General features: G+C 40.4%; 1 protein-coding gene across 1 annotated transcript in view; it reads right to left on the reverse strand.

Moving 5' to 3' along the window:
- The window catches only part of MARCHF6 (membrane associated ring-CH-type finger 6), a 78,282-nt gene that overhangs the window by 46,268 nt on the left and 7,996 nt on the right, over positions 1 to 24,018 (reverse strand). Inside the window, exons 2-6 of the mRNA XM_049648277.1 lie at positions 12,819 to 12,915; positions 11,957 to 12,030; positions 9,425 to 9,568; positions 4,341 to 4,413; positions 211 to 379 (exon numbers count right to left, since the gene is read on the reverse strand). Of these exons, the coding sequence (XP_049504234.1) occupies positions 211 to 379; positions 4,341 to 4,413; positions 9,425 to 9,568; positions 11,957 to 12,030; positions 12,819 to 12,915 (557 nt within the window). The remainder of the gene's footprint in view (positions 1 to 210; positions 380 to 4,340; positions 4,414 to 9,424; positions 9,569 to 11,956; positions 12,031 to 12,818; positions 12,916 to 24,018) is intronic.

Below are 24,018 nucleotides of genomic sequence, written 5' to 3' on the forward strand. Positions count from 1 at the left end.
TCACCATTGTTCCCAATCTCACTAGAAAATTAAGAGGCAAAGGAAAAGTAGCCTTCTTTTGATTTTTTGCATCTCCCTTAATCTTCTCCCAAACCTTTTCACTGTCCTGCTTCTGAATGAGGGGCACAGGAGTCAAGGGTTTAGGTCTCAGAAGGTGACAGTAATTCCCACGTCCTACTCAGATAGAATCACCGGGGGCGAGGGAGTTACCTCATTGTGGTGGTGCCCAGCAGCATTGAAGGGTGGGGCAGCATGCTCCAACCAAATCGGTGCCCCCCCGTGGACTATCTGCTCTCGCAACCACACGAGGCTGATGAATGCACACAGCGTGCACGTCACCACGAAACAACCCTGCAAACAATCCGCCAATAAATTGTCCCTATTAAAAAAAAATTATAGAGAATTACTCCAAAGAACACTTAAAATTAAGAAAACAAAGGTAACAACATTTCATTTTACACTTAAATGTCAGAAGAATGGCCAGAAAAAGAAGTCATCATCTTCTGGGTGAAATCAGCCTCTGAGAATTACTTCTGAGAATGGTGAAATTCTAACTATCTTATAAGTTGGCCAAATATATTTTTTTCTACATTTCTACTATGTGTGTTTTTATTTTAATAAGCAAAGAATAACATAAGAACTACACAGAACTTAGCTACCTAGCTTCTCTATGAACATGGCTTAGAAACAGGCAGGCAAAAAGCAAAAAACCAAAAGCAGCCGAACGTACACGTAATTTACTAGAGGTGAGTGACTGTCCAACCCTCAGGGAGACTCTCCTTATCCTTACTTTACACACAAATTTAACAAACTTGGTTGGCTGAGACCCACACACATGAAGATAACCAGTAAAATAGAAAGGGACAGAAGCACCTCCAGAAAGGCCTAATGACAATGCCCAAGAAAGGCCGAGAGATACTCGCTATGCAGTGTATAAGACAAAGTCTGTAACGCACTTTAGACAAGTGTCACTTAGAAAGCAGATCGAATTTTGATGGCAACTGCAAACCTACCGGTAGTCCCTCAACCAATTCAGAAAGACACTACGGTTCCTTTACAGTCGTACATGAAAATACATTATCATGACACCAAAGGCCTCTTTGTTCTCTCCCTCTCTGAAAGGGCTTGTCCTTCCCCAGCCTACGTCTGATTTCAGAATAATTCAAGGATAACTCAAAAATCTTGGTGGCCTTAGGAAAATCTTCCATCAGAATGGAATGACTTTTTTCCTCCATGGAAAGTCTGAAGAAGGATCCATTTGAGCAATCTCAGCCTACAAGCTCCAAACTTAAAGAACTGATGTGGCCCACAGATATGATCTGGAATATATCCCAATCAAAAGACGAATGCTAACCACTCCTGAGCTAAGGAACCCTTCAGATTATTAAAACTTTGATAGCTTGGGACTAAAACACCCCCTTCTCTACTCTCTACTTGTCACCAGCAATAAGCATAACAACTGTTTGACGTCAGTTTTAAACAGTAACAAACCCTTTGTAGAGTTCTTTTCCCTCCTATCTAGAGTCAGGGCTGGTTCTGTGAACTGCCTGGATGAAGGAGAGGCTGTCTGAGTTTAGCGCCTAGAAGACAGCTTGTGAGCTTCCGCTTTCACTCTTTTAGAATGCTGCCCTGTGTCCACCACCTACAGAAGCCCCACTGGCTTTCTGCGAGATGAGAGGCCACGTGGAAGAGAACCACGGCACCCCAGCCAGAGCCATCCTAGACCATCCGAACCCAGGGCAACACATGAGTAACTGAGGCAAGCCCAACAGATGAACTGATCAGCTGAGCTCAGCTCAAACTGCTGGCCCCCGGAATTATGAGCAAACAAAATTACTGTTGTTTTAAGTCAGTAAGTTTTGGGGGCAGTATGTTTTAAAGCAGTAATTAACTGCTTTAGTATGTTGTGCCTAGAGATGATCTGGAGAACTTAGCTACAGAATATATAAGCAGCAGCTACAATATTAAGAAATTTAAAGTAAAATTGCAGAAATAAAATTAATCCTATAGAGAAAATTAAATAATGCTCATTAAAAAAAAAAAGTAGTTTAGCTAAAATTGCTTTCAGGAAAACTGGCTCAATTCTTCAAACTGTAAAAGGCAGCATGGAATTATGAAACCAAACCACGTTTACAATTTCTTTTGACTATCCCCCCCATCCATGCCTTCGGTGTTCTTCTCGTTAATCAGCAGTGTCTCAAAGGCGATTCTGGTGGCTCACCAACCAATCAGGTTAGAAAGAAAAGGGGAGCTTGCCAATGTAAGGCAAGCAACGGCTCTGAGCTTTGGGGAGAATTCTGCTATAACACTACCACAAGTACTCAAAATTCACATGGAGTTTTTATGGATATATGTGAATTTAATCTTTGAATAGCCCACCCAAATCCCTGAGGCATGATCTTCCTGACTTTACAGATGAGGAAACGGGTTCAGAAATTTCCAGTGATTTGCCCAAGGTCACCAAAAAACTTCCAGCTACAGACACCGTATTCCAATGCTAGGGTTCCTTCTGTTACAACCAACTACCTCTCTGTATCACCTAAGTGATCACACCTGCCAAATAACCAGCTGTTCAACGGTTCTACCAATAAGAAGTGAAGGTAGCTAGTAAAGTACTACACTTTGTCTGGCATTTTCACCGACACGGCTTCCATAAACACCTGTTTTTCACATAGCCGATGCCTCCCAATTCAGGCTTTGGTAAATGTTAACTTAGCCATTAAAACAGAAACCATGAGAAAAATAATGTATTTCTCTACTTCATTAAACTGTCCAGATAGGAACTCAAGCCAACTTTTCTAAACAACTGAGATACTGACTGGCCTCCACTACACACACTCATAAACTATAATGGTTTACGGAATTTCAGTCCAAACTAAATGGAATAAGCCTTCCCTACGTGAAATGGTTCTTTCATTAGTTTATACCTATGAAAATAAGACTTCCATCCCACTTAGCAGTCACCCCTTGCTTTTTCTGACCTCCCTCACTACTTCTAATATGCATCTTTGCTTTGTACACAATTCCTAACTGAAAGTCAGAGGTGAACTATGTCATACACACAAATGACAGCTGAGCCATTTAAGACAGACTTTTTAAACTTCTGTACTAAGACCATGCTCTGGACGGCTGAGCTAAAAATCTGATGTCCAGAAAAGGGATCACTATCCTGTTGGTTTCTACTGCATCATTTCACAAAAGGCCTGTATTTTTACACAAAGGGTTATCTCCTTACACTAGTTCCAGATTTTCAAGTGTGTTAAATTACTGCTTCCCTGTTTTGTCTCATGGCCACAGCCATCAGTGCCCTATTTAGAGGCCTCTGTCTACTTCTAAAAATTACTTTATCACAGCTGTTCTTCAAAAATGAAAACAAAAAACAATTCTAATGTAAATAAGGCTCAAGCTGAAAACCTTCAATGAAAACCTATTATTCCCTATACTGCCAAAGAAACAGACAGAAATGCAGTACCTTGCCTGTTCTACCCAAAAAGGTATAACCAGCAAGCAGAAAAACCAAGTCACAGACACAACCAATGTTTCTAAATATTTAGAAACATGATTAGAAGTAGTGATGCAGATGCAAGAGACTTCAAAGAATTCCTAATTTCTTTTCTATTGGAAATACAGCTTCCTCTCTCCTTTTGCCGAGTGACTGATTTTTATGGTAATATACTCTGAATACTCTTGTTCACAGAAGGGTTTGATACTGTTCTTTGTTCTCACTGACATAAGGATCAGGAACCTAAGGTCAACTGGGTACAAAAGATTTGGCAAATATAGGTGCAATTTTGGTAGGCTGAATATTCTAGTGATCCTGATACAGTTAATCATTTACAGCATTTCTAATTCTGACATCAGTAATAAAACACACGTCTTTCCCCCCAAAAACGCTATTACGATGCTTGATGTCAAATCAAGATACAGTAAAACAATGACCACGAACAAGTTTTTTTAGAGTCCATATTCTAATAATCACAAGAAACATTTAAAAAAATTTGTATTCAAATGCCTATGTCATCAAAAACACATGTTTAAATGAACTCTCAGCACAGGAACACAGCAGCGTAGATCTCACATTGCATGAGCCCATTTAAGAGGTGCCCCCCCGCCCCCCGGTTACAAAACAGTCCTTTAAAACATATCTGTTTTTAAACAAACACGTACGTGTTGCCAGCCACTTCTTCTGTACCTATAACTGTCAGACTAAGACACGTAAGTTACTTTTTGTCCTCGGAACAAAAGGAATTTTCAAATTGTAAGAAACATAGATGTGTGCAGGAGAAACGAGCACTCTCCGTGCTGTGCGGCCTTCCAGCTTCACAAGGTTCAGTACTCACGTGGACAGCATGTCCAGTGGCAGTGTCAGTAGTGAGCTCACGGAGCCAGTAAACAAGCACTTGTAGATACGGCCTAGCAAAAAGAGCAAGACAGCATGTGGTTATAACGCTCACCATGAACTCAGGGCCTCGATTAAACAGCGGTGAAGTGAAAGCCACTGAAATATTTAGTCTTTGCAAGGCTGTCTTACTACAGTAAACGCTATACTAGGCAATACGATACAATACTACATCAAAAAAACCCAACACGGTGAACTAAGCGTAAAAATAGTGAGTCAACATCACACACTCATGTTGAGAGCTTAGATTCTCTATAGACTGACTTGTTTCTATTGAATGAGCTTAGATGTTTGAAAAGGAAAAAAATCTACATTAAAGACCTCCAAATTACAACACGGAGAATTTTTCTGAACCGAGAATTCTAAAATTCATGGAGTCTGCTCACAAAAATAAAAGGTTTCAGTTCAAGGGTATACAATTTGAAATTAAGAGGACTTTCCAGAAGAGTAAAGGCTCTAATAACATGAATAGCACACTAACAACCAATTTTGAAACAACACAGACTAAGGGTCTGGCCATGAAGGGAAAAAAAGATCAAGTGTGGGTGAAGGCACCGCCATCCCCTCATCCTCTTACTCAGAAAAGTCAAGAACAGAAATGGGGCCCATGAGGAAACAGCTGAGATTTTCCTTCTAACCAGAACTTGTATATTAGTTTAAGCACTCCCTATGGCCTTGTATCAAAAATTTTCAGTGACCTCAACGGCTGTTTTCAAAAGCCAAATCGAAATGAAAAGGCAGGAAAAGATTTCTGTAATAGAAATGACTTCTATACATTTATAAAATATTCCAAGCAAGTGTGGTTTGTAACAAAGTAAAACTGACAACAGACCAAATGTCTGTAGATAAGAAAATGGATTCATAAATTACAGGTGTCCTCAGTGCAGAGTGCTATGCATCCATTAAAAACTAAGGTAGCTCAACAAGTTCTCACATGGAAAGGTCCCAGGGTACACTGCTAACTTAAAAAAGTTACAGACTAAAAAAAAAAAAAAAAAAAAAAAAAAAAAAAAAAAAAAAGTTACAGACCATGTATTTGTGGCAGAACTTAAATTCTGAGTATGAGTGTGTGCGTGTGTAACAAGTGAGAACAGAGATTCAGCTTGTTGATTGTATTATGTAAATTCTTTAAGTCCCTACTTAATTTATTATTTGATCTACTGCTTTTAGAGAGGTTAGTCTTCCACTTGACTATGAACACTTTACATACTTCAAAGTCCTGTTCTCTGGTGCATAAAAGTTCTTCAATTTTATTTGCTTGGTAGCCTATGCATTTTACTCATACAAAATAAATGCTTTTTACCCATTAAAGTGTTTCATCTTGAATGACATCTGGCTGATTAATGCTGTTCCTTTGTTTTGTCAGCATTTGCTGACATCCCTCTAGCATTAACCTGAGCTGCTCTGTACTTATCTCTTACAGTGAATCACTTTTCTCTGTACAGAACCGTAAGCCCCTATCTTGCGATAGATAAATCTAAAGTCTTAGGATCACAGAAGTTGCAACCTTACCCCTTCCTCTCTTACTTCCCTCCCTCTACCCTCTCTCCCTGTCTTTTGTTAGATTTTCAGATATTTGCTGTTTCCTACTCCCACTCCCCAGGATAAAAACTCAATCCCACTTCTACTCTTCTGGCACTCAGTTTTAAGTTTCATTTTGTTACTTCTTATTAGGGTAAAATTTACGTGAATCTTAAGTATGCGTCTGGGTGAATTTTTATGTATGTACATATATCCAAGAAACTACCACCCAGATCAAGATATTCAGCATTTCTAGCTCCGTGGAAGGCTTCTCAATCCCCTTCCCAGTTGGAATCTCCAGCAAAAGGTAGCTGCTAGTCTGATCTCTATCACCATAGATTAATTTGGCCTACTTAAAATTTTTTTTTTAATGCTTGTTTATTTTCGAGAGAGAGAGACAGAGCGCAAGTGGGAGAGGGGCAGAGAGAAAGGGAGACACAGAATCCGAAGCTGGCTTCAGGCTCCAAGCTGTCAGTACAGAGCCCAACACGGGGCTTGAACTCACCAACTGTGAGATCATGACCTGAGCCAAGTCAGATGCTCAACCAACTGAGCCATCCAGGCACCCCCAATTTGGCCTACTTTGAAATTTCACATAAATGCAATCCAAACTCTCTTGTGCCTCGCTTCTTTCTCTCAGAGTAAAATTCATCCATGTTATTCCGCATCACAATAATCACCTATTTTTTCACTGCTAAGTAGTATTCCCTTGTATAGATAAACCACAATGTATGCACTCTACTGTTGATAGGTATTTGGTTGGTTCCGGTGAACTCCTATTAGCAAAGCTGCTGTGATCATTCTTACACACGTCTTTTAGAGGACACAGGCTGTAGTTTCTGTCAGCTATATTCCCAGAAATGGAACTTCAGGTTGGATCATAGGTATTTATAATATTTAGCATCTGTCAGATATTGCCACACAGTTTTCTGAAGTAGTTACACCATATATATTCCCTCCACCAACAAAGGCATGTTCCAGATGCTCCACACCCTAAGAAACATTTGGCATCGTCTTATATTTTAGTTTCGGCCATTTCGCGGAGTACGTAGTAGTATCTTCTTGTGCATTTCCCTGACGACTAATGATGCCGAGCAGCTTTTTGTGTGTTCACTGGCTATTTAGATCATCTTCTTTCCAGAAACAACTGTTCAGATCTTTTGTCTACTTTTTATTTGGGTTGTCTGCCTCTTTCTTACTGACTTTTAGGAGTTCCCTACATACCGTAGATACAAGTCCTTTGTTTGAAGTATGTATTGCAAATATCTTCTCTCTGTGGCTTGCCTTTCTCAAAGGTATCTAAGCATGAATAAAAGTTCTCAATTTCACTGAAGTCTAATTTATTCAGTATTTTCTTTTATGGTTATTCTCCCATGTTTTTTTTTTTAGAAGTCTTTTGGTTGTAACATGCACATTCAAGATTATGATCCAACTCAAATTAATTTTTGTGTCAGGTGTAAGATAATGACATGGTTCATTTTTCATCTGGCCAGCCAGGTGATGCTGTACCATATACTGAAAGGATCAGCTTTCTTCCACCGAACAGCAGTGGTACCTCTGTTGTGATTCAGGTGATGATGCAGATGTGAGTCTAGTTCTGGGCTCTATTTGCTTACCCCTCTTATTTTTAATATGCAGTCACACTATACTTTCCTATCTGTATCTACAGCACCCACAGTCCCCTCACAAAGAAAAATTACCAATCACTATAGATTAAAATTGCTGGTTAGCTGTGAGAAGCACTTGTTTCTTTTTCTTCGTAGCTCATGCCTTTCCGATTTCTTACTCATTTTGGTGAAGTATGTCCTCAAATGCTTTTTTCATAAATAGTTTGAGGTGGCAAGCTTTTCATGCCTTTGCACTGACTGAAATGTCTGCATTTTGTCCCTTCATCTGAGAATAATTTATGGGTAGATTTCAGGTTCAGAAATTTTGCCAAAATCTGAAGTCTCTGCTGTCTTCTGGCATTCAAAGCCGCTGATTTTAAGTCTAATGCCAGTCTGAGTTTCATTACTTTGTAGGACGATCTGAAAATGGATTATCTACCATGCTAGTCAGCCCTGGAAGACCAGAATGTCTAGGTTCATGCGTCTCTATCCTTCATCATGGTCAGCCGTCTCTCCTTCAATCGAAAAGAGGCTGGTCATTTCCTCCTGTCCAGTATCTCTTTCACCTTCTCAAAGTACTTACTAGACAGATCGTGAAACAACTGGATACAGCCTGTACCTCCTGATTTTTCCCCTCATACTTGCAACTTCTTGTCTCTGAGTTCCATCCTAGAGAACTCCTTGCTCAATCTCCTAGTTCACCACCTCACTCTCCAACAATACTTATTCTGCTATTTGATGTATCCCCAAAGACTTTCATCTTCATGAATGATCAAGTGTATTTTATTCTAAAGAGAAACGACAATATGAATTATGCTTATTTAAAAATCTCATTTGCGGGGCGCCTGGGTGGCTCAGTCGGTTAAGCGGCTGACTTCAGCTCGGGTCATGATCTCGCGGTCCGTGAGTTCGAGCCCCGCGTCAGGCACTGTGCTGACAGCTCAGAGCCTGGAGCCTGTTTCAGATTCTGTGTCTCCCTCTCTCTGACCCTCCCCCGTTCATGCTCTGTCTCTGTCTCTGTCTCAAAAATAAATAAACGTTAAAAAAAATAAAAAATAAAAAAAATAAAAAATAAAAAATAAAAACTCATTTGCATCTAATTCCAAAGAATCATATCTGCACACTCTGGAACCATATGCTATCTAACCTTCTGCATGTCTTTAAAAACAAAAAACAGGGGCACCTGGGTGGCTCAGTCAGTTAAATGTCAGACTGTGGCTTGGGTTGTGATTTTTGTAGTTCACGTTCTTGAGACCTGCATCGGGCTCGCTGCTGTCAGCACGGACCCCACTTCGGACCCTCTGTCCCCCCCCCCCCCGCCCCGCCCCTTCCCTGCTTGTGCATGAACACACACACGCTCTCTCAAAAATGAGTAAACATTTAAATAATAAACACACAAAAAAGTAAAAACACAAAAGGGATCAATTAAGGGTTAGTATACCAACCTCTAGAAAACCTCCTATATCTTGAAAGATAAGCCTCCCGATTATTCAGGACTATAATAATAGATACATGAGTTGTCTTTTAAAAGAGGGAGAAAATCTCAAAATAGTCCACCTTCTGCAATCTTTGAAATTTCTAATATACTTCAGAGAATAAAAATCATGGTCCTTCCAATTATAATTTGCTTTTGCTTTTTCAACTCTTTCATGAACCTTCATTATTAGCCTCTGTATGCTGTGTTTGTCTTTCCCACATTCATTTGATAAAATGATCTGTTGATAACAGTTCTTAATTTAGGTGGACGTTTTCTAAGCGAGGCTTTCCAAATACATGAAATTATAATATCAAATAATTAAATACCATTTGAACACAAATATGATACAATATAACTTTGTAATATTAAATAGTTACGTAAATTTTAAATTACTCCAACCACGGAGAAGTGAATACGCACATGCTGTAAGAGGAACAACTCCCAACCATGCAAAGGCCACAAGTGTATAATGAAACCAGTATCGTATTGCAGTGCCAATACTTGTAACCAGTCCGGCAAATATGTCTTGGATTGGAAGCCGTGAAGGCATATCTGGAGAATAAACTAGAAGAGAAAAAAAAGCGCATAATTTCATGAAGATTTAAAAATAGCTTAATTCATAAATATAAAATAGGCATGTAGTGCTAGCTTAACTTTCAATCTTTGTATTGCACTTATTTTTTCCTATTAAAAAAGGGAATCAAACAGTCACAATGATACCACATTTACCCAGAACTCATTTGAGAGCAAATCACGTGTTAAATGCAGAAGCCAACAAAAAAGGCTTCTGTGCAGGAGAAAAGATTCAAGAGAAGTTCATATTCCCTCAGTCACTACCATGAACTTCGTGCATAGCTAATTTATACATATTTTAGCATTCAAACAATATGTTTTCCCAAATTAAAGATCAGATAAAGCAAACAGGAGCAAAAGGTGAAGCTGTTGGCATGTTAAAGAAAACCCTCCTAAGTCAAAACCACAATTAAGATATCACCTTGTATCTGTCAAAGGGCTATCATGAAAAAGACAAGGAATAATAAGCGTTGGCGAGGATGTGGAGAAAAAGAAACCCTCGTGCACTATGGGTGTGAGAATGTAAATTGGCACAGCCACTGTGGAAAATAGTATGGAGATTCCTCAAAAAATTAAAAACATATAGCATCATACAATCCAGTAATTCCACTACTGGGTATTCACCCAAGGAAAACAAAAACACTAACTCGAAAAGATATACGCACCCTTATATTTATTGCAGTATTACTTACAATAGCCAAGATATGGAAGCAACCCACCAAGCGTCCACTGGTAGATGAATGGATAAAGAAAAAATACTACACACACACACACACACACACACACACACACACACACACACACAAATATTGCTCAGCCATGAAAAATAATAAGATCCTGCCATTTGTGACAGCAAAGATGGACTTAGAAGGTATTATACTAAGTGAAATAAGTCAGTAAGTAAAATACAAATGCCATGATTTTACTCATATGTGCAATCTAAAAAACAAAACAAATAAATAAGCAAAAAAGCAGTAACAGACCCATAAGTACAGAGAAGAAACTGGTGGTTGCCAAAGGGGAAGGGGGAGGGGGGCAAAATGGGTGAAGGACAGTGGGAGGTATGGGCTTCCAGCTACGGAATAAGTCACGGGGATGAAAAGTATAGCAGAGGGAATAGAGTCAATGGTGCAATAATAGCACCGTATGGTGAAAGTTGGGTAGCTACACTTGCGGTGAGCACAACATAACAGAGTTGTGGAATCACTATGCTGTACATCAGAACTAATCTAACACTGTGTCTCAACTGTACTCCAATTTAAAAAAAAGGAAGAAAGAACCCTCCTCCCAAATACAAGCCTGAAACATAGCACTCAAAAAGTACAATCCACAGTAAAGTCATTTCATGTGGAAGCAAACACCCCGCTGATGTCTGTTAGCCAACTGCCTCTCCCCAATTTCAGCACAATAACTAATATTCCAAACAGTAAATTCAGATCTCCCCATCTCTCTGTAAAATCTGGTTCAACACACTCAGAGGAAGGTTTGGCCATGTTTTAGAAAGATCTCTTTATTTTTTCTAAATGTTTATTTTTGAGTGAGTGAGAGAGTGAGAGAGTGAGAGAGTGAGAGAGTGAGAGTGAGAGAGAGAGAGTGAGAGGTGAGCAGAGAAACAGAGAATCCCAAGCAGGCTTCAGGCTCTGTTCTGTCTGCACAGAGCCCAATGCAAGGCTTGATCTCACAAACTGCAAGACCATGACCCTAGCTAAAATTAAGAGCTGAACACCCAACCAACTGAATTGCCCAGATGCCCCTAAAGTTATTGTTTTTAAAAGGAATCCTTATTGTTCAGAGATACATACTAAAATATGTACCAATGAAAATAAATGAGATTTGCCTTAAAAAGGATAGGGAGGTGGGGAACAAGAACACAGGTAAGAAATATCACGTAAAGGCCATGATTTGAAAATGAGTCAAACTAAGACATATGAACAGGGGGCTTATTATACCTTTTTTTAATGTTTGAATTTGTCCATAATAAAAAATTAAAAAATAAAGAAAAAAGGAACATCTCACAAATTAAATCACTCTTTCTCACATACACATGCATTTGCGTGTTGAAAGCTGACACGTAGTTTTAAAAAAGATTTTCCTGGGGCGCCTGGGTGGCTCAGCCAGTTAAGCATCCAGACTTCGGCTCAAGTCATTATCTCATGGCTAGTGAGTCTGAGCCCCGCATAGGGCTCAGAGCCTGAAGCCTGCTTTGGATTCTGTTCTCCCTCTCTCTTTGCCTCTCCCCCGCTCACGCTCTCTCAAAAATAAATAAACATTTAAAAAAACATTTTTTTAATATTTTCCCAAAATTTTATACTTTTATTAAATATCTTTATGTGACCAGTTATAACCCCAAAACGCAATGCAAACTTCTAAAGAACTTACTTGGTGTGAAAGCAAATCTGTGCTTGCATAATTCACAGTATTCTTTTCGACTGTGTTTCAGCCACTGAACTAAGCTGCAATCAAAAATACATTAATAAGCACAGTACTTACAGCAAAGAAACTTTAAGGTTTCACTGAAAGCCAACATTCTATTTTATTAAAATTTTATATATCATAGAGCTTTTACAATTCTGACAGGTTCATATTTATAACATTTTTTAGCTTTTTATAACTTCATGCTGACAGTCCAAAACTATAACAAATAAAAATATGTATTTCTATTACTAAAAAAGTTCAGTTAACTAAATTGTAATCTCCTCAAAGCTAGCCTTGAATATAAAAGAATCTCCAAGCATCAACATCAGTTCTAACACTGGTCTGATAATATTGTTACCCTAGGCAGCTAGGTCTGAATCCTGGTTGTCACTAAGTGGTTGGCTGAGTGACCTAGAAAAAGGTACTTAACCTTTCCGTGTTCGTTTCCTCATCTGCATAACAATAAAAATATTCCACCTCATGGTTCTAAGAATTAAATGAATTGTGTACAAGCACTGAGTACCACCGGGCACAAAGCACTGCATGAACGTAAGCTATTATCACAACAAGTAGAATCCGAAAACCTCCATACTGCCAATGAACAAAATAAGCTCTCTGTGGCAGAAATAAACAGGTACTCATATGCACCTGGAAAACAATACCCAAATGACAGGGTATGGTAATTATGAATATAGGTAATTTCTAAATTTTCAGAATAAAAGTTTTAAAAAATAATTATAGAGAAAGTTCACTGAAAGAATCCCCTTCATTATATAAATGACAACACTGAAGCTCAGACATAAAATTTTCTGTAAGGATGACTCACCATTCTTGATGGATGAACTTAATACTGCCGGTACATACACAAGGATGATAAAGAGGTTTCTCGGGTGTTCCTTCTGACCGACACACTCTACATATGTCTGTGAACGAAAAAGATAAATTGAATTATCTTTCTTTATAACTTAAAAAAAAAAAAACAGAACACTTGGCATCCGACTTCGGCTCAGGTCACGATCTTATGGGTTCAAGCCCCGTGTTGGGCTCTGGGCTAACAGCTCAGAGCCTGGAGCCCGCTTCAGAGTCTGTCTCCCTCTCTCTCTCTGCCCCTCCTCCACTCACGCTCCGTCTCCCTCTCTCTCAAAAATAAACTTAGGAAAAAAAAAAAAAAACACGCAACCTCAAAGCAAAAATACTGTGTTAAAGCAAGAATCTGTCAGCAGCAGAGATGTAAAAGTGTGACTGTCATAATAAGTATATTCAAAGCTAAAAAATTCCCTAATACACAGAAAGGTGAATTGCCCTTTTGATAAGAACTATTCTCCTAAAACTGCACTCTTCTGTAACTAACAAACGTCAAATAGAAATATGCAAAATCAGGTCACCACTGGTGTCCTAAGAGTTTTAAACTCCAATCCCAACAGTTTAAAGTCCTAAGTCCGGTCCTAACAGTTTAAACTCCACAAAAAACACATCCAAGGACCTGACACAGTAACAGCGGGCAGCATAGGAGACACCCCTTTAGCTTCACGTCACACCACCAGAGGTCTAAGGACACGCGCACACACACACACGATCAGGGTGAGGGGGCACCCCAAAACCACAAAGGTGCCAGGCCAGAGAGAGGCAAGCTAGAGGTCACCTTAAGCAAAAGCCGCCAGAGCCCTGGACTGCCTGGTCGGCAGACCTTCACCCGGCCCCACCCCCACATGGGCCCCACCCCGACATGGCTCGCCCGGAGCACATCTGTCCGTCTTCTTGCCTGGGGCGGCCCCCAGGGTGCAGAGGAAGCGCCTCGCGCGAGCAATCCTCCCGGCTCCAAAACACTCCCTCTGCAAGACCACCTATAGAAATTTGGCCGCAACTTTTACTCAGGCCATCTTCTCTGAGATCTTCAGGGCCAAGTGCCCACCCCAAGTGGTAGATCTGAAAGGCGACAGGCAGTGTGTACTGGGGACAGGGACTCAGGCAAACTTTCGACCTACCTTCTCACAGGGAATTTCTCGTGAATGGGGAGTAACTGCAACCCAAGCCCGTTATTAATGCATTTAGTCCCCAGCACCCGTGGGACTAGGCTGCACATGAGCTAAGCAGGGTGGTAGTTGGTCCCCCACATTAAAAAGCACCGTGTTGCTCAATCTCGAGTGGCTGAATGCCACTTACCGAATGCGAGGGGTTCTGAGGACTCAGGCTGGCTAACTGTTCAGCACGCTAATACCCCTGGTTATCAATAAGCCAGACAAATCACTGCCAACACAGAAAGGGCATACACCACCACCCGCGGAAGAGCTTTTGCCGTGCCGATTCTGTCTGCACAGGAGCCGGGAGGGGTTGTCCAGGTTGAGTCAAATCAAGCACACGCTCCAGGGTTGCGCCTTTCAGCTTCAGCACCACACCCTCCAGCTACCACCACTCAAAGGACTTTGGTTTCCTGGAAGCAGCCTGTGGGGTCATGAGAACAATGCTGGCGATGTGCATCTGTTTACAGCCAGAACCGCACCGGGTACTCGGATCCAAAGCCTCTTCAAACCTCCCACTTTCACCTTCATCCTTGATTAACGAAAACATCTTTGGCAAAAGTTTTCACTCTGGTCCGTCTTGCACCATTCTAAGACTTTGGGCTCTTGCGACAATATGAATGTCCCAACAATTCTGCCCAATCAGCCTCTGCAAAGTTCTGACACAAACAAAATAGAACCACACTAGAATTCCATGATTCCCGGGGCCGTATCCTGGCAGCTCAAGTCTGCTTTGAGTACTCTAATTTTCTCCAAACATACACCTCAGCCTAGGGAAACCAGGCTAAGAGCCAGGAGCTCACTAGAGGCAGGGGGTGGGGACCTGCAAGGACCCTGCGGTAGACCCACAGGGAAGCCGGAGATCCAATATCACACGAACATTTTAAGTACACCGAATTCGGGATCTGCACTGAAAGTGGGATTACTGCAGCTGCCAGCACCAGACTTGCCCTGCGACGGATCCTCCTCAAAGGATTTAAAATGGACTCATTCCAACTACAGGACCTCAAAAGAGACCAGTGTTGTTTTTCATCACTGCTCTCCCTGGTCGCAAGCAGGTCATCTGTGCATCTGTGGTCTTTCTTGGTTGGGGTATTTGACCATCAAGCTACCATTTACGGTACCAAGTCTGGATTCCTGGTCGTGATGGTCGCCACTAAAGGCACTGGGACTGCTACCTAAAGTAGTTGACAGGTCCAAGAGACAGGCGACCGATCTGGGTTATCTAGAATCACCAGAGATGCTGGTGCCTATGGGCATCGATCAGTTCCACGATTATCAGAATTATCCAGGTATGAGCAGAATAAGCACTCAAAGCCATATGGAACATGACCACACCGGGCCACAAGTGCTAGGATGCCCGTGGATCGACTTTAGAGACAGGCATGTGCTACTGAGGGATTAATCAGGTAGGGTGGTTTGGGTGCAAACGTGGGTGAGCCAACGCAGACCCGAGGCAAAGCAGTCCCACCTCACCCTGTCTCCGCAGGCAGCTCTCAGGCAGTTGCAGAAGTAGGGCACAGCAGCAAAAGTGTGGCACGGAGTGTAATGCCATCAGGACACAGTGTAAAGGAAAGCAGCAGCAATACTGCTGCACCCACACAAATAAGGGTAGTTATGTCGCCCTCCAGAAACAAGGTGACTAAGGAGTGCCTCTGTGGGCACACTGCCGCCAACAGGATGCAGTGACAACGGGGAAGGGATACTCACATGTGTGCCAACAGTTGATGCCACTGGGCTCATCCTGCAATGGGGACCAGCCCCACAAGGACGGCGCAGCCCCCATGTGGCACGAGGACCGTGTATTGGCCAGACTGGGTGGGGCTCCTGAAAAGGAGCTGTAGCTCTGCGTTGACAGCGTGCAGCCTGCTTGAGATTCTCTCTTTCCCTCTCTGCCCCTTCCCAGTTCACTTTCTCTCAAAGTAAAAACTTAAAAAAATGTAAAATAAAATGTGATAAAACTTTCACTGGCTATATCTTCATCAGGGGAAGAACGCAGAGTAACATTTAAAAAATATGTCTCAACATTCCTAAAAGCCTATTTCTGTGCACCAACAACCCAATTCTAATTTAAAAACCATTTATTCTAAATGACTTTAATATGGAACTTGGTCCAAAAAATATTACAAATCTCTTCTGCAGTACTGACCCTTTGTTTTCCCACATCATGAAGATGTGACTAAGTTTCATTCAAAAGCACCTCATGTATAAATATTACCCTAAATGGAAAGGTGAAGACTGTTGGTATAAACTAGAATGGTGATAAGCCCTAGCTATAAAATACTTGTAAGGCCAACATTTGGCAGTTTAGCAGTCCCCAATCCCTGATTAGACTGTGTCATGGGCATAGCCACACCTTATTAGGGAACTGGAAGCTGGGAAAAGCTGCCAAACAGAAAGGCTGCACCTGCTCTCACTCTATATCCTCAATTAAATTTCCTTATCCAGTCTGTGTGTGGACTAGGAAGGAACGGAAGCTTCTTCCCTGTCAATCCGTGTTCCAGTAAAAAAATCTGAATTAAGGCATAGGTATACAGAGCTAACATTTTTTCTGGAAGGATACATAAGAATGAAGTCATTAGGAAAATGCAGTTAAAATCACACTAAGATGGTGATGGCTGCACAATTAAATGTGACTATATTTAATTCCAGTGAACTGTACACTTAAAAATGATTAGAATGGTAAATTTTGTTATGCATATTTTACTACAAAAAAATTTAAATCACAGTAAGATACCACTACATACCGATTAAAATGACAAAAAGGAAAAAAAATAAAACATTTTTACCATACGACCCAGCAATCCCATTCCTAGGTACTTAATAAAATGAAAATTTATGTTTGCATAAAGACCCACATGAATTTGTACAATGGCTTCATTCATAATTTCCCCTAACTGGAAACAACCAGTCCAAGCATTCCACAATTGGAGAACAGATAAACTGTGGTACATCTGATATTCTTTTCTACAACAGAATACTATTAAGCAATAAAAAGGAATGAAATAATGATATATACAACGATGTAAATAAATCTCAAATTAATTATATGTTAAGCAAAAGAAGCCAGACTGAAAAAAGCTCCATACTATATTATTCCATTTATGACATTCTAGAAAAGGTAAAACTACAGAGACAGAAACACATCAGTGGCTGCCAGGGTCTCTGGGGATGGGACTGCCCAAAAAAGGGAACAGGGGTATTTTGAGAAGTGGCTGAGCTATTCCATACCTTGAATGTGCTAGCTACATGACTGCATTTGTCAAAAACTCATGGACATTACCATTGATAAATGGATAAAGATGTGCTGTAGGGGCGCCTGAGTGGCTCAGTCTGTCGGGCAACTGACTCTTAATTTTGGCTCAGGTCGTAATCTCATGGTTTGTGGGTTTGGGCCCTGCGTGGGGCTCTGCAATGACAGTGGAGCCTGCTTGGGATTCCCTCCCTCCCTCCCTCCCTCTCTCTCTCTCTCTCTCCCCCTCAAAAATAAACAAACATTAAAAAAAAAAAAAAAGAGAGAGACATGTTATATACACATACAATGATTGTTATTCAGCCATAAAAAAGAATGAAATCTTGCCATTTGCAACATATGAATGGATCCAGAGAGATTATAGCTAAGTGAAAAAAGTCAGAGAAAAACACATACCATATGATTTAACTCACATGTGGAATTTAAGAAACAAAACAAATGAATAAAGAAAAAAAGAGAGAGACAAACCAAAGACAGCCTCTTAACTACAGAGAATAAACAGGTGGCTACCAGAGGGGAGGTAGGTGGGACGATGGGTGTTAGGTGAAGGGGATTAACAGTACACTTATCATGATGAGCACTAATGTAGGAACCGTTGAATCACTATATTGTATACCTGAAACTAATATAACAGTGTATGTTAAACTACACTGGAATTAAAAAATTACACAAACTGACCCAGACCAAAAAAAAAAAAACAAAAAAACCCACGAACATTAAATAGTAAGGTAAATTAAAGTATCGTTTAAATACTTTATTTGAAGAACAGATGGGAAAGTGTGATGACATGAAAAAAAGTTACTGTTCCCTCACTCAAATGTAGTCTGATGAAGCTGCATACTGAATCGTATCCCAACATGCACATTAATTTCATCCAGTCAGACAGGAACTAATGCCATTAGGGACTGTGGAAATCATCAGCGCTGGACATCAAATATTTCTGGCATTCCACTTTCTGGATAAATAACAGGACTGCCCTCCCTGCCACTCTGAAATGAGAAACGAAATACAAGCGAGAGTGACGTGTACCACTTCCGGGTAGACAACTCTGGGAGCTGACGAACGCAACTCACCACAGTGCATTTTCCTGCCTTACTGCCTGTGGAGGCACACTGAGATGGAGCGCCCAGCAACCTAGGTTTCCACATGCCCACAGGAACCAGGGGCATCTCTCCCCAGCCCGTACCAGACATGATGCTCGGTGAGAAAGAAACCTCTGTCGCTTTAAGCTGCCCTGACTTCCGAGTTGTGCCTAAGACATGAGTTAGCCTATCCTGTTTCAGAAAGGGTCTCAGCAGCTTCGGGGGCGGGGGGAGCAACTAGAACACAACTACCACCAACACGGCAAGTCAAAGAAAGACTAACCTGTTCGTATACCAAAACCAATCACAGCAGCCAACGCCTCAACAGAATAATACGGCCAAGGTTATAAAACAATCAAGTCCGCATAAGGCACGGCCTGAGGCCTTTTAGTAAAACTGAAAGAATCAAGTTCTGTGGCAGAACAAGGCTCCCACCGGATTTACATGCAGCAAAACTACAAATCTTGTCAGGCCCAAGTAAAAACATCGCATTTTACTTGTTAGGAATGCAAACCTGCTTAGAAACAGTGAAGAGAAACTCTTCCTGCCCTTTTTTCCCCCCTTCCCTCTCCCCAGGCTCTTCCCGCTTTTCAAAGGTAAATCTCTTCTGTTTAATCGTGTGGGAACTTTTGTGGCTTTATTTGAATACCTAATATCTTCACAAAAGCATACCTTTTAATAGCACAGGGCCTAGCTCAATAAATATAAAGGTGCGGTTTTTTTGTTTTTTTACTGAAAAACGTCAAATCCTTAGTAACTGAGTATGGAGATGGCCCAGGAAATGAGAGGGAGGGAGAAAAGAACCACCAGTAAGAAGAGCAGGTCACCAAGTTGGAGTCAGCTGTGGAAGTCAACACCCGTATTGGTTTGGCCCATCCCATCAATTTTTCTAGCCAATAACCCAGTTCACCAAATGTATCCTAAGCACCTACTACAGAAAAAAGAAGAGCTTTGGGTAGATGTCATTATTTTTAGGCTATCATCTACCTTGAATGTTTTTCCACATAAGATTTTAAAATGTTTGCACAATCCTTCAGGTAATCAACTAATGATAACTCAAAAAGCAAAGGGTCGGTAAATTATTAAAAGACTTTATTTTCCAGAACAAGTTTACATTTACAGAAAATCTGAGAAGACGGCGCAGTGTTCTCATATGCACAGCACCTAGTATCACGTTTTTAACACCTTACATTAGGATGGTACTTTTGTTTGCATCTAATGAATATTCACACATTATCATAAACTAAAATCAACAGTTCATTCAGATTTCCTTTCTTTGCACCAAATGTCCTTTTTTTTGTTCCAAAATCCACCTGACGTTTATTTAGCTGCCATGTCTCCTTAGCTTGGCTAAGATAGTTTCTCTTGGCTCTGGCAGTTTCTTAGGCTTTCCTTGTTTCTGATGACTTTGGTTGTTTTAAGGAGTATTGGGTAGGTAGGTTGTAGGATGTCTTTTTCAGAATTTGTCTCATGTTTTCCTCATGATTAGAATATGGGGCTATAGGTCTGAGGGAAGAAAATCACATAGGCAAAGTGCCATTTTCGTCACATCATATTAAGGGTATATATCATTAACATGAATTATGATTGTTAATGTTGGCCTTGAGTCATTTGGCTGAAGTAACAAAGGATTTTTAATATCTGATTACCAATAAAATTTTACAATTAGTAGCTATGATCACAGTAAGCAAATATTAATATAGGATTGAAAAATATTACTCAAAATGTCAGTGAATAACCTACACACCCAAAACCAGGGGAATGGGTATATTAAATTGTGGTACATTCGCTACATGGAATATAGAAAAATGCAAAATGTTAAGTAAACAAAACAGGAATAAAAACTGAAATAAAATACACACTGTACTTCCTACTAGGTAAAAATATCAGAATAGCCTAAAAGAGAAGATACAAAAAAAAACCAACATAGCCATTATAATTGGTCAGATGAGAACACTGGTGATTTTCTTGCCTGCCTTCCCCAAAGTTTCTAGTGCTTCACTGCCACTCTCTACCTGGAAAAGTTTGCCTATAAAAAAATGTACATAATTAGGTCTTGCAAACACAGGATTCAAAATCCTAATTCTACATATACCCCACGGTTTAGTTATTTTCTCTCTCCAGATTACTTATTACAAAATGAACATTCACCTGTACTGTTGCTCTTGGAAGCCTGAAAACCACATTTTTTTGGCTTCTTTGCTGACTAGGCTTGAGTTGCATTCGGTCAACAAGAAGCACTTTTGCCGGAAAAGGTAAAGCCATTTCCTACTACTGGCTCTAAAAAAAGCAGTGGCAGCTACCTGCAGGTGCTGTGGACTCCTGCAGTAGTTAGAGATCCTGGTGGTGATTCTGCCAGCAGCACAGGCAGTGGCTCCAATGGCTTTAGGAGGGGTGGGCCAGGTATCAACGCATTCCCTCTCAGCTCCAGATTCGTTCTTCAGTATCCGTCCAGTGGTAAGAGAATGAATCCTTAAGCCTTTCTTTACACAAACATGTCAGTACAGGGTGCTGGAGGGACAAGGCAAGAAGGAGGAAGTGGTTTTCCGGCTCCTGCTGCACTGTCAGTAGGTCTGTTATAACGTCTACCTTTTCACAATCCTACTGGTAAGAAGAACCCAATACACTCCAGGCCTTGTACCTAACAATGGTATCCAACTTCCTCTGCATGCCCATCCATCAACTCTGGCTTGCCTGCACCCCGGAGGGTTGCTTCCTGCTTGCCCAGAAACTGCAGACCAGCTCTGAACAACTCCACATTTCTCCAACGTCTGAACCACAGACGTGAGGGGGGCCCCATCAATTCAGAATGCGTCCCTACTTGGATAGACTCCCTCTTGTCCAAAGTACCCTTTACAGTATGCTTTACACCTTTATAGCTACGCTCTTACTGTAGCTTAATAATTCTTTCAACTTCCTCTGGCTAAATTACTGTGTGTTTTCTGTCTCCTCACCAGACCAAGACTGCAAAAAACAAACAAACAAACAAACAAACAAAAACAGAAAAAAAAAGAAAAAGAAGATTTAAAAAACCAAGTGGAAGTTTTAGAATTGGAAAACACAGGGAGTGTGGGCTCGTCATCCTGGACTTGAGCTCGACAGCAATGGCTACCACAAGAAACAGCACTTGTACAATTCTTTGGACTTGCCAGCTGGACTAGCTGTTTTTTCCTTCCATGGATCATGTTGTTTTTTGAAACATCATGTTTACCATGGGTAAAAAAAACTGAGAAAACAAAAACAAAAACAGTTATTCAGGTCTAGGTCTTCGGCAGACATTTTATCACAAAAGAATCAAGTGAGCCCAGGAGTGAAGGAAAACAACTAACGATATTTACTGCCAATGATAAAAATCAAACTTTCAGACAAAAATTATGATTTTAGAAAACTTGTATCCATCACAACGAGCATAACAGCCTAATACCTAAAAGGCTTCTCAAGACGAGGTAGGTGGTGACGTTAGTGAATGGAAGCTTTTCTACTACCATTTGGAAGATATGCAGAACTCAGTGACTATCTACCAAAAGATCAATACATCATGCTACAAAACCATGCAGGAGTAAAAAAATAACCCAATAGATTTTTAAAAATAGCGTTATTGAGGAATAAGTGACATTCAATAACATGCACTTAAATATCACTTGGTACACTTGACAATGATAAAATGGTCACCACAACTGAAATAAGGTATCCATCACCACCAAAATTAACTCAAGTTCCTTGATAATCTCACTGTCCCACTCTCCTCTCTGCCCCATTCCTAAGCAAGTACCTACCTGCATTCCAGTACTTCGGATTAACTGGCATTCTCTAGAGTTTTATGTAAGTGGCACACACCCTGGCTTCTTCTTTCACTCATCCTAATTATTTTGAGATTCATCTATGGTGTTACGTGTATCAAAAGTTCATTTCTTTTTAGCACAGACTAGTATTCCACTGTATGGATGTGTCACCATTTGCTTATCCGTTCGTCTGTTGATGGGCATTTGGGCTAGTGCAAGTTTTGGGATTTTACAAATAAAACTGCTACGTACGTGCACATACGAGTTTGTAGGCATTCATTTCTCCTAGTAAATCCCTAGGAGTGCTATGGCTGGATCATGTGTTAAGTGCATGTTTAACGTTCTAAGAAACCGCTACACTGATTTTCAAAGTGGCCGTACCATTTTACATTCCCACCAGCAGTACACGAAAGTGCCGGCTGTTCCACATTCTCACCAACATTTGGTATGGTCGTCCTGTACAATTTCATCCTTCCTAACAGGTACACAATAGAGATACCTCATCATAGTCTTCTTTTGTTAACAGCTTTATTTAAATACACAAATTATAAAGCTCAATTCAATCCGATGGTTTTTAATTTATGTAGAGAGTTATGCAACCATTACCACAATCTAGTTTTTTAACAACTTCATCATCCCAAAAAGAAACCTTGTAACAAACAATATATTAACAGTCACTCCTCATTCTTTCTCTTTATATAGATTTGCCTATTTGGGATATTTCACACAATTTGAATCATATGAAATGTGGTGTTTCAGGACTAGCTTCTTTCACCTAGCATAATGTTTATGAGGTTCAGCCAGGTTGTAATACATACCAGTATTTCATTCCTTTGTATTTCCAAATATTCCATTTTATAGATCTACCACATTTTACTTATCCATTCATCAGATAACAGACAACGGATTGTGACATTTTTAATCCTCTTGGGTATATACCTAGGAATGGAATTGGCAGCTCAGTTTAACTTTTTGAGGTTAATTAGCCACACTATCTACATTCTCACCAGAAATGAATGGAAGCTCCAATTTCTCCACAATCCCAACAACACTGATTATCCGTCCGTTTTGATTACACTCATTGTTGTGGGTGTGAATTCTTTCACTGTCATCTTGATTTGCATGTACCTAATGACCAGTGATGCTCCGCATCTTTTTATATGCTTACTAGCCATGTGCATATATCCTCTGGTGAAGTTTCCAAAATCTTGGGGCCATCTCTTAAACTGGGTCATTTGTGGGGCACCTGGATGGCTCAATTGGCTAAGCGTCCGACTTTGGCTCAGGTCAAGATCTCGAAGTTCGCGAGTTCGAGCCCCTCATCAGTCTCTGTGCTGACAGCTGAGTCTGCAGCCTTCTGATTCTGTGTCTCCCTCTCTCTCTCCCCTCCCCCATTCACACTCAGTATCTCTCAAAAATAAACATTAAAAAAAAATTTTTTTTAATTGGGTCATTTGTTTTCTTCTTAATTGAATTTTGAGAGTTTCTTATATACTCCAGTAAGTCCTTTTATCAGACATATGTTTTGCAAACATTTTCTGTGGCATGTCCTCATTCTCTAAACAGTGATGAATTTTGATGCCATCCAATTTAACAATTTCTTCTTTTAGGGATCATGCTTTTAGTGTTGTACCTAAGAAATCTTAGCAGACTAACCCAAGATCACAAAGATTTTCTCCTATGTTCTTCTAAAACTTTCACAGTTAGGTTTTTCATTTAGATCTAACATCCCTTTGGGCTAATTTTGGTACATGGTCCAAGGAATGCCTCAAACTTCATTTTCTGCCTTTGGACAGTCAATTATTCCAGCACCATTTGTTGAAAAACTATACTTTCTCCACAGAAATGCTTTTGTATCTTCTTTTCCTTTTTTTGAGGGGGGGGGAGGGGG

Source organism: Panthera uncia, assembly GCF_023721935.1.
Source record: "Panthera uncia isolate 11264 chromosome A1 unlocalized genomic scaffold, Puncia_PCG_1.0 HiC_scaffold_17, whole genome shotgun sequence".
NCBI classification, from domain to species: Eukaryota; Metazoa; Chordata; class Mammalia; order Carnivora; family Felidae; genus Panthera; species Panthera uncia.